The following is a 10,574-nucleotide window of genomic DNA, read 5'->3' on the forward strand; positions in this document are numbered from 1 at the left end:
CAACTCACAAGAAAAGCCTAATGATTACCTGCTCTCTATTGTATTGTTCCTCAAATTACAGTGCAGGGTCAAGCTCACTGCATCAGAGGAGAGAGGAAATGATCAACTTGGTCCACTCTGTTTTCCTGTCCCTAATCATTTCCATATTATGCAGAGCCTTCTGGTCTTGCCATCCCTGAAGGACACGTGCCCTGCTTACTTATTATGATGGACATTTGCCCCAAATTATAAGGTATTAAGAAACAAAATTCAACCAAGTAAATCTAAAAGATCTTACTGGCTTTCCCAAAATATGGAAAGAAAACAGATGGCCTCGATGGATGAATGGATAAAGAAGATATGGTATGTATATGCAATGGAATATTACTCAGCGATCAAAAAGAACAAAATCTTGCTATTTGCAACACCATGAATAGAAAAAGAGCGGTACTATGCTCAGTGAAATAAGTCAGTCTGAGAAAGACAAATACCATATGATCTCATTTATATGTGGAATTTAAGAAACAGATGAATAAAGGGGAAGGGAAGGAAAAATTTAAAAAGGTGAAAATTGAGAGGGAGAAAAATCATAAGAGACTCTTAATTCTAGCAAACTGAGGCTTGCTGGAAGGAAGGTGGTTGGGGAATGGGGTAACTGGGTGGTGGGCATAAAGGAGGGCACGTGATGTAATGAGCACTGGGTGTTCTATGCAACTGACAAATCACTAAATTCTACCTCTGCAACTATTAAAAAAAAAAAAAAGATCTTCTTGGTTTTATTCAACAATTCATGAATCGGACAGCATCCCATCTGGCAGACAGAAAGGAGCTCCAAAGAGGTGGACGAAATAAAAGAAAGTCACCAGCGAAGAGTGGATTATTTTAGGCAAGGCCACTTTCTTCTGGGCAATGGCAGGGGTCTCTCAGGCAGACGCCCTCTCAGTAGTGCTGACCAGCCAATTCCAGATTGACTGGTTTAAGTTTCCACTCCTGGGAGAGGTTGAAACTGGAATTAAATGAGGTAGTAAATCTTGTTTGGGTGACGTGGGCCTGCTGTCTCTTTTTTAACAAATGGAACCCAAACCCCCATCCCCCAGAGAAAGGCAGGATTGTGTGGAGCTACAGACCCAACTGCCTAGGCTCAAATCCCAAATCCGTCAAGGCTACAGAACCTTCCACATGTCCTTTCATCTCTCCCTGCCTCAGCCTCCACGTTTGTAAAATTGGCTTCCAGGTCACTATGTGGGAAGCACCAAGAACTGGCACCTAGAAATGGAAACTTGTCACCCCATGTTGCTGTGACCCTGACCCTGCCATTGGATGGCGAACACCAACCTCTATACTCTGGAGCCGAAATGCACAAAGCAAAGACACGGTTTGGCATAAAGAGAACAATATAGCTCTATGGCTTTGCCAGGCAAAGGAGGCTGCAGCAGACCATGACCTTCAACCCTGCAAGCCCATCTGGAGGAAAGGATCTGAGGGGGGAATGGGAGGTTACTAGGGAAATACAGAATCAAGCCGGTTTTGACAGGAATCACGTCTGCGACGTCAGCCTGGTTTGTCCTATCTTCAGGGTGGTACGGGGCTCCTGAAACAAAAGGCTAAGAAGGGAGGAGGGGAGGTTTGCAGAAGAGACGGAAAAGGTGACTTGGTTTAAAATCCAGCTTCCCTGAAGCATTAGTGCAGCCATTTTGATTTTTGTTCAACTTTATGCTTTGAAGTGGTTTCGATAGCATCAGGCCACTAAACACTGAGCAACTGACTGACACTGTATGGGCTGTCATCCCCGATTTCTCTGCGGTTACACTTGTTAAAAGAAAACATCCAGGCAGTTCCACGTCCTGCACAACAGTGTGAGATGCTCTGTGGATCCATGACCCAGTGGAACCAGGGAAAATTGTTTTTAAAACAACTATCTAAATTCTCTGGCATCTAAGTGCACAGAGCAAATGAAGAAAGATTTATTCCAGAAATCTACTAAAACTCGGGAAGAACTACATGAAGTCTGTGGTATTTGAACCAAGACCCACCTTGTCTTGTCCCTCCCCTTGCAGCTCAGAGAGATGGAAACTCCCCTCCTGTCTGGTACAGACAAGAACCCAGGACTCTCTCTCCTCCCAGATCCCAGCCATCAGGCTATCCCCAGCTGACCTGTTGCTGAGACCAAGTCTCAGGCGAGGGCACCTAAGACGTGGGGGCTGTCTTCTGCTCAGACCCTACTGGTGGGACTGGTGCTCTGCATGGAGTGTGGCAGGGCCCAGAATACCGGACCCATCCCTGTCCCTTGGAAAGCTCATGGGCAAGGAATTCCCACCAGGACTGGCAAGCCAAGGAGGCCTGGGGCTGTGGTCTCCAGACCCACTGAGTACTCAGCTACTGGAGTGGGGGTGTCACTCAGAGAGAAGTACATCATCGTGAGACAGGGAAACTAAAGGGACCCCGTGAAAGACTGTCTTGCTGTTTCTATTCTTGCTAGGACTGAAACTGCAGCCCTATACATGCCTTATGGTACAAGTAACGCATGCCCTCCTTGTCAAGGTCAAGGACTTAACAATGTCTTTATAGAGTCTTCCAGCACAATAGCTAAAATCTAAGGAGTGATGGTGGGGGAGGTGGGGCGGGGGGTTCGTCATGTTCAGGGCATAAGAGACTTATGGAGAACACCTAAACACTCCTCTTTGTTTTGACCAGTTCCGGACCGCCGTCCTCAAAAAAACCCAAGACCACAAGCAAAGACAAGACTCATGTTTCTTTCTTTCTGAGTCTCCAAGATGCTCTGTCTTCAATAAACCCTGTGCTAACTTCGTCTCCACTGGAGATTGATTTCCACCCTGCCTGAAGCCAAGGACTCTCTTGGCTGGTCCTGCTGGACCTTCTCAGGGTCCTCGGACCCAGCCACCGTTATCCCCACTACCCCGTTGTCCCCACTACCAGCACAGAGCCTTGGCTCTAAGATTTCCCCCAGGAGGGAGGAGCAGGCCAGAGAGCGACAAACTCCTCCCTAAAAGAATGGACTCCATTTGCGACAGACTGTAGTGAGCTTCAAGCTTTCTGGAGCTCTCAAAAACGTAAAGGTCATGGTGAAAGACACCTGTTAGATTGATAGACTCATTAAAAAATACAGGCTAAACCGGAGGCAGGCTAATTTGCTCGAGAAAAATGAGGGAAGAGGCAACGGGGAAGGGGCCTCCTGGGGTCAAAATGAATCTCTAACACTGACCTCAGGCACTCATCTTACAAAGACATTTTGATTTGATTGAATTCCGCCATGAAGATTTCATTCCCTGAGGCATGTTGAAAACAACCGAGTAAGCAGTGGGGGTCGTTAGAGAAAGAGACAGAGAGGCCTGCCTGAACACCTGTCAGCACGGGGTAGTTGTGGGCAAGTTCAAGGCCGCTCCCCCGATGGGCACCGCCAGAAACCTCCCCTGAGAGCCAGTGATGGGCGGCCACTCCGATTAATTCTGCAGTCGCTAAGCAAGTAAACTAGTGAATAGCAATGACAAGGTCGGGGGTGGGCGACCCATAGCCAGATTTTCCACGACAATATCAAAAATATTTTCAACAAAAAAAAATTGCAAGATACAAATGAATAAGAAAGAATGACCCATTCTAAGGGGGGAAAAACCCAGAAAACAGAACTGCCTGTGAAAGAGAACAGGTGCTCCCAAAGTCTATGTTATGACGCCAGTGCCCTCACACCGACTCCTGACAGGTGACCAGAGCTGGCTTGGCCTCTGTCCTTTGCCAGCTTCTACCCCTAAGGCTGAGGCCACCTTCTTATGCTCTCACCTTATGCTAACCCTCCATTGTGTCCTAAACCCAACCTCTCCCTTCTCGAAGCCTCCCCTGAGGCTGTCCCTCCGTTCTGTCCTGTACCATCAGCCCCTCTCCTCTGCTGGGACCATTCCCATCCACACGTACACACCTGAAACACAGCCCCCCACCTCTAACTTCGCATGGCCTCCAGCTTCGCCCCACTTCTCTCCAAGTCTTGACATGAGCCCCTTCATAAAGCTGTCCACACCTACTGATTTCACATCCTTCACTTCCACTCCACATGGGTGTTGTCCCCTCCTAGCACTGAACATCTGACTAAGGTCACCAAGGCCCAAAAGCACCCGAAGACAATGGCCATTCCTCCGTCCTTTGCTTTCTTAACTTCCCAGCAACCCTGGACATGGTCAGCCATTCTCTAGTTCCCGAAACATTTTGTTCTCTTGGCTCTTGGGCCCCATGTCTGGATTCCCCCTGGGAATCCCACAGGCTCTCCCTCCGCAGTCCCCTTGCTGGCTCCTCACTGCACTGCCCCCCTGCCTCCACAGGCTGACTAGTCCCTTCTGTCCTCAGACAGGAATGCTCTCCTTCTGCACTTTCTCCCTGTCCTTCACATCCAGTTCAGGGACTTCAAATGTGGACTTGGCCCTGACCCCGCCCCCCCCCCCATTCACCTGCTTGTTGACATTTCTACCTGCCTATGGAATAGACACACTTCTTGGGCTCAAAGTAGAACCCTTCCTTATTCTCTCCAAATCCACCCATCCAAATGTCTTCCCCATCCGTACATGTCACCACCATACATCCATGGGCTAAGGTCAGATTACTACCAGTCATTTATTTTTATTTTTAAATCTTATCGAATTCAGAAAAAAAACGTGTAAGACTAGAACAAAGAGCTCCTTTTCACCTTCACTAGATTTCCCCCCACCCTGTCACATTTTACTACATGTATGTGGTGTGCGTCTCATCATAGTGTTTCTGTGTGGGCGTATTACCATTTCTTCTAAATCATTGGCAGTCCATTGCACACACGGTGCCCCACGACCCCCTTAAAGCTTCAGTGCGTGTTTCCTTACAAGAAGGACACTGTCATCCATTAAACTGGCATCAGGACGCTGACTCTGGCACAATATTATCATCGCAGACTGCCAGTCATGTGCCTAATGGCAGGGTCATCGGTTAGAACTACGCCAAGTGTCTGCTTAGGTTCCCTTTTTTTTTTTTTCAAAGATTTTATTTATTTATTTGACACAGAGAGAGAGAGGGAACACAAGCAGAGGGAGTGGAAGAGGGAGAAGCAGGCGCCTCACTGAGCAGGCAGCCCGATGCGGGGCTCGATCCCAGGACCCCCGAGCTGAATGAAGGCAGACGCTTAACGACCGAGCCACCCAGGTGCCCCTGCTTAGGTTCCTTTGATCCGTAACAGGTCCTCCACCTTCTCTTGTCTTTCCTGACCCTGGCATAGTGAAGAGCACAGGCCAGCTCCTGTGTAAAAAGTCAGTTTGGGTTTGTCTGAGGTTTCCTCAGGATGTGTGCATTTTGGGGCAGGAGGAGCAGAAAACATTCATCACCTGTCTGCCAGTTTTCTCCACTGTCAACTTAACTACTAATGTAATTTGTTAATCAATATTGAATTAGTAAGTACGTCTTAGGAATATACTTAGCAATAAGTCTACATGATTGTTTGGCATTCTGCAGTAAGGGAACATTTTCTTTTTTCCATTATGTATTAATTTATTATTTATACAAATTCGTGGATTCTAATTTACCCAATGGGTTATAATCTGCTTTTGCCATTTTCTGTTTTGTATTAAAATGGCCCAAAATTTCACCACTGGGAGTCTCGACCTGCTTTTATGATTGAATGCGCCATCGCTCTTTGTGATGGCCGGCAACTCTTTGCCCCACTTCCAGTGACAATCTCTTAAAGATTTGCATGTCCATTCTCGCCCAAATGATTGGGGGTGGGTGTAAACCCCGCATCAGCCCCAGCAGTGTGTCCTGACTCCACTCACACTAATCTGTGTAGCACATGCCCTTGGAACAGAGGGATGGGTTCCAAATGGGTGCCAGGCCCATTCTGGCCAGTGAGAACAGAGATGTCTGATGGGGCTTTGGAAAAGACACTGCCATTCTCTTCCAAGGGAGCTTCTGAAAGATGGGATAGCAAAGAACTCTCCTTCCCTCTTCATGACACGGTCTATAATGTCAAGTTTGGACCTGATGTGCCGATGGCTGCTGAGAGCAATCTCAGTACACAGCAGTGGGAGGAACTGAGAGAATGACAGACTCACAGGACCGGAGCTCTGGTGACCCCACAAATTTCTGGATCATTTTGTGCCTGAAGCTATCCATGGACTGTTTAATGATTTCACCCAATAAATTGCTTTATGCATTTAAGCCAGAATGAGCTAAGATTTCTGTTGCTCGCAAGCAAAAAGAATCCTAAACAATACACTCCCCAAAACAGAAAAAAAGGGGTTCCCTGCAAAGAAAAGCAAAGGACAGGTTTCTGTTCCTGATGACCGAAAGCCCTCTCGGCTACAAGCCTGCTGCTCTCCCCTGCTAGTCTGAGAGCTTCTGGGGGTATATTCATGGGGCACCCCAGTTCTTAGAAGAGTGTGTATCTCTAGTGAGGGCTTCATACATATTTCATGGCCACGAACGCTCTCTGGTTCACCGCGAAATCCCTAGCCTCTAGAACAGAGCGGGATACATACAATAAACGTGGACTGAATGAATGTCTGGGTCCCCCAGGCATGCCTCCCAGCTCCTCCCCTCATACCCACCAAAGGAACGGAAGCTGTGGCTACAAGCTTGCACGACATTTTATTCTCTGCCAGGGGAGGGCGCTACAAAGAGTTCGGTGAGGGAAACTGGAGGGTCCGCCCTGGACTTAGGAAGGCAGGAGCGGGCGATGGTTGTTGAAGATTCTGTGCTTCTCCTGAGGGTCGGGTAAGGCCCCAGAGGCTCTAAGACCTGAAGTGGTGAGAGGAGCCCACTGTGAGCAGGTGTGTGGGGTCTCCGGGGGAAACGGGGACCCAGAGCCACCTGCCCCTACTGAACACACCCAGAGTTACATCCTGAAACCCAGTCAGGAGCCTGAGCAGGCTGTGGGGCTTTGGAGATAAAAATCACAAGCTCCATGAAGGGAAATGGTGGGGAGCTCACTGTACAGGGTGACCCCAGATCTGCAAGTCCAAAGGCTAAACCTGCTGCCAGAGCCACTCAGGGGGCCCTTCCCTGCCCCATGTCCCACAGCCCTGGCGTGTGCATGGACACAGCCTGAGCAGCCCTGGAGGAAGGGACTGCAGGGCCCTCGGTGCTATCAGGGTTCCTGAGCCCAGTGCTTAGGCCCCCAGGGTGCTGGGCAAAGTTGGTGCCTGGCTCCCATCCCCTGAGACTGGTGCTGGGCGGGGGAAGGGAGATCAATCAGGGCTCTGATGTCTAGGAGTATCCCGATCTGAGGCCACTTCCCTGGTATCAACCTCCTTATGCATAATCATCTCATTCAATCCTTATTTGAAATAGGAAATAGGGATTGTTATGAACACTGGGTGTTACAATAAGACTGATAAATCACAGACCTATACCCTGAAACAAATAATACATTATATGTGAATTAATTGAATTTAAATTTTTTTAAAAAAGGAAAAATGATTCAAAAAAAAGAGAAGAAAAGAAATAGAGATTATTATCCCCTTCAAAGGTAAGGACACTCAGGCTCACCTAGGTGAAGCCACTTGCTCAGATGCCCGGCTGACCATGGACAGAGACCTGCTGTCACCCCAGGATTGCCTGTGAGAAAAGCAGCACTCACGGGCTCCAGCCAGGAGTCTCTGCTGTCCCCTCCGCACTCACCTATTTCTGGTCTGCATATCCTGATTTTCACACAGATTTTCTGGGGAGAATTGTCATTCTTGAGACCCTGGGTGATGGCATTAAGGTATTTAGTGACTGTTTTAACTGTTTCGTCACATAGAGGCCTGGGTATGTATATCTTCCGGCATACCACGGACACGGCCCACTTGATGGCTTCCTGCAGTAACAGCACCACAGAAAGAAGGAGGAGTCAGGGGAGCTCTGCCCGGGTCAGCCCCCTGCGGGCCCCCAGCAGCTCGAGGCCCTGGGCCCTGCTGACCCTGGCATGCCGGGAGTGGGACGGTGCCAGGTGGCCATGGAAGCAGGGGCTGGAGAGCTTGGGATTGACCCTTGTGCCCAGGCTCCAGCCCAAGCCTGGCCCGCACCGGCTGTTGAGAGGACAGTTGGCCCTGTCGTATCTCAGTGCCCTGCACATCATCATCTCAGCCCTCGGCCCTCTATGTGGGGAACGTCGCCCTCGGCCGCTAGACCCACATGGAAGGTTCTGCTGCCAAGCTGCCTGGGTCCCAGGCCTGGGGCTCATGCTCAGGGCTGAGGCAGGAAGGTTAGGAAAAGAGAGAGCATGGAGACTTGGCACGTTCGATATTGAAGTATGTTCTGCTACCATCGCAGTGGGGAAGGATAAAGCTGAAAACCCAGGGCTGAGGGAGGGCTGGGCAGCGCCAAGAGGCTGAGCCAAATCAGAGAGCAAAGGGGAGGGAGGGAGGGTACGCTCAGCCCTGACTCAGGGCCTGACAGGGAGCCAAGCACGTCCCACCCCCCAGCTCCTTTATAAGGCTTAGGTGACTTGCAAGATGGGGATTATTTTCCATCTCATTCTTCAGGTAGGAAACTGAGGCTCAGAAAGCCTGAGGGCTGGGCCCAGCCAGGCAGCCAGGGAGTGGCAGAGCTGGGGTTGATCTGTCCCCACCCAGGCCCCCCTGGAACCAGCCTCACAAAGCTCCTCCATGGACACACACAGTGGGGCTACAGGGGAAAGTTCCTACCTTCTCTGGGGACAAGTTTCCTTTAACAGGGGAATGGAAACCACGCGCACTCTGCTTCCTACATTCATGCGCCCAGAGCTGTGCCATTTCAGGGGATTCTCTGAAGTCAGTTCCCAGACACAGGAGGGGAGCCCACCGATTCCCTGCTGACAAGCTCTGGCCCTGCCTCAGCGCTGCCCCCATCCCCTGAATCCCCACTCATGCCCTTGACCACCCTGCAGACGGCTCCCCAAACCGCAAAGCCTCACCTGCGTGTGATTGTGTCTCAGGATTTTTCCCAGCCACTTGATTATAGCCATACAAGTCTCACAGGGGGAGATCATCTGGTCACCCTGTCAGAAAATGATAGCCCCTGGGGTAATCTCTCAGACACCCACAACAGCCCTTGTCAGGGCCCCAGGATGAGGCTCTGGGGTGCCTCCTAAGCCAGCAGGATCGTCTATGTTCTTTCTGTCCTTTAGGGCCTGAAGCGTGCTGGTAGGCCCCTGCCCTCGTTCCCGCTAGTCTTCCTGGGACTGACACCCCAGACCCTGCCCCACACCCATAGCACTGTAGCCAGCACAGCATCCGCCCCTCTTCTGATGTCTGGTCAGACCCTGGAGGACACCATCGTGGCCCCCCACCCAGGCAGGGGTATGCACAAAATCAACATCTTCAGCGCACAGCCCCCCTCCCTCCCCTCGCAGAGAGCTTCTGCCCCGCTTGGCACTCCCAGGGAGGAGACAATGGCGGAGAGGTGACACGGGGTGGGGGGTGCTCTGGGAGTTGAGCAGGGAGCTAGCTGCCAACCTTGGGGTCCTCCTCGGCCAGGATCGCGAAGAACTTCTCCTCCTCAAACATGTCAGCCATGGACAGGTCATTGTCCTCACGGGTCAGACCAGAAAAGGTCAGACCTGCAGAAGAAACAACATCAGCATCTCTCCACAGGTGGAAGGGGAGGGAAAGTCAGATCTCCTGGCTGCCAGGGAGCCCAGGAGGTGGCCGGAGCCCAGGAGAGGGGTGGGGCTTTATGAGAAGTCCAGGAACGCTGTCCTCACATTCTGCCCTGGGGCTGCTCTGACCCAGTCTCTGTGCCAAAGCCATGCTCTCTAGTTCTTTCTGGAAAACAGGAGGAAAAGATTATACCTCCCCTACCATCATCCATGAACCTCTCTTCTGTCTCTGTCTCTGTCTCTGTCTCTGTGTGTCTCTGTGTGTCTCTATTCTCTCCCTCTCAAAAGTACATGCACACTGGCGATTCACAGGCCTGTATCCCTGGGACTAATATATATGTTTATAAAAAATTTTTTTTAAAAAGTACACACACAAAAACACACACACAGATCTGACCTAAAGGAAACTTCCCTCATCTCCTCTCTGAGGTCTTTCTTCTTCTCTTGCCTTCCCCAAAGAATTCAAATCAGGTGCCCCGGCCCAGCCCACTCTCCAGAACTGTCCCTACCCTCAGCTAAGGAGGCACCGCAAGTGGAATGGGGAATGTCCTTACCCGGAGTGGCCAGGAGCACTGAGGCGAGGAGCAGGAAGGTCCAGAAGGTCATGGTGGGGCAGCTGCTGACACAGCCTCCACACCCCCTTTATGCAGGCTGGCCACCTCACAACGTGACCTTGACGGGTCCCGCTTCTCATGTAGGCCACCTCTCCAGGTCACTTGGTTTACCGCAAACACAGACACCAGCTTCTGAAGAAGCGGGGGAGGATGGGCTCTTCTGAGGTTACACACTATCTTCCACCTCCCTCCACACACACTGCTAGAACTTTCTGAGCTGAATGGGAGGTTGGCTGGAGGGCAGCAGCTGCCATGATGCCCCAACCCTGCCCGGGATGTGCTAATGGAAGAGAAATCCCTGCACCTGAGGGGTCAGGTGGGGCCCTTGGCCATGGAGCATCCCACCCCCTTACCCATCTCTCCCCCCTCCTTCTGGGGGCTCCCTCCACCGGCCGTCT

At 50.9% G+C, this 10,574-nt stretch overlaps 1 protein-coding gene across 1 annotated transcript; it reads right to left on the minus strand.

The window, feature by feature from the left end:
- Nucleotides 1-6,572: 6,572 nt before the first annotated feature.
- On the minus strand, nt 6,573-10,265 carry GNLY (granulysin). The gene is made up of 5 exons (XM_045978976.1): nt 10,117-10,265; nt 9,420-9,523; nt 8,879-8,962; nt 7,624-7,801; nt 6,573-6,741 (listed from the first exon to the last, which is right to left on the minus strand). The coding sequence occupies exons 1-5, from the start codon at nt 10,166-10,168 to the stop codon at nt 6,659-6,661; spliced, it is 501 nt and encodes a 166-aa protein (XP_045834932.1). The 5' UTR covers nt 10,169-10,265; the 3' UTR covers nt 6,573-6,658.
- Nucleotides 10,266-10,574: the final 309 nt, after the last annotated feature.

The sequence above is a fragment of the Meles meles genome, chromosome 15, assembly GCF_922984935.1.
Source record: "Meles meles chromosome 15, mMelMel3.1 paternal haplotype, whole genome shotgun sequence".
NCBI classification, from domain to species: domain Eukaryota; kingdom Metazoa; phylum Chordata; class Mammalia; order Carnivora; family Mustelidae; genus Meles; species Meles meles.

Coding starts and splice junctions, on each gene's coding strand:
- GNLY (XM_045978976.1), bottom strand. CDS start 10,168: ATGACCTTCTGGACCTTCCTGCTCCTCGCCTCAGTGCTCCTGGCCACT. Junction 9,524..10,116: donor AGTGCTCCTGGCCACTCCGG/GTAAGGACATTC, acceptor TTTCTTCTGCAG/GTCTGACCTTTTCTGGTCTG. Junction 7,802..8,878: donor TGAGACACAATCACACGCAG/GTGAGGCTTTGC, acceptor CTGTTACTGCAG/GAAGCCATCAAGTGGGCCGT.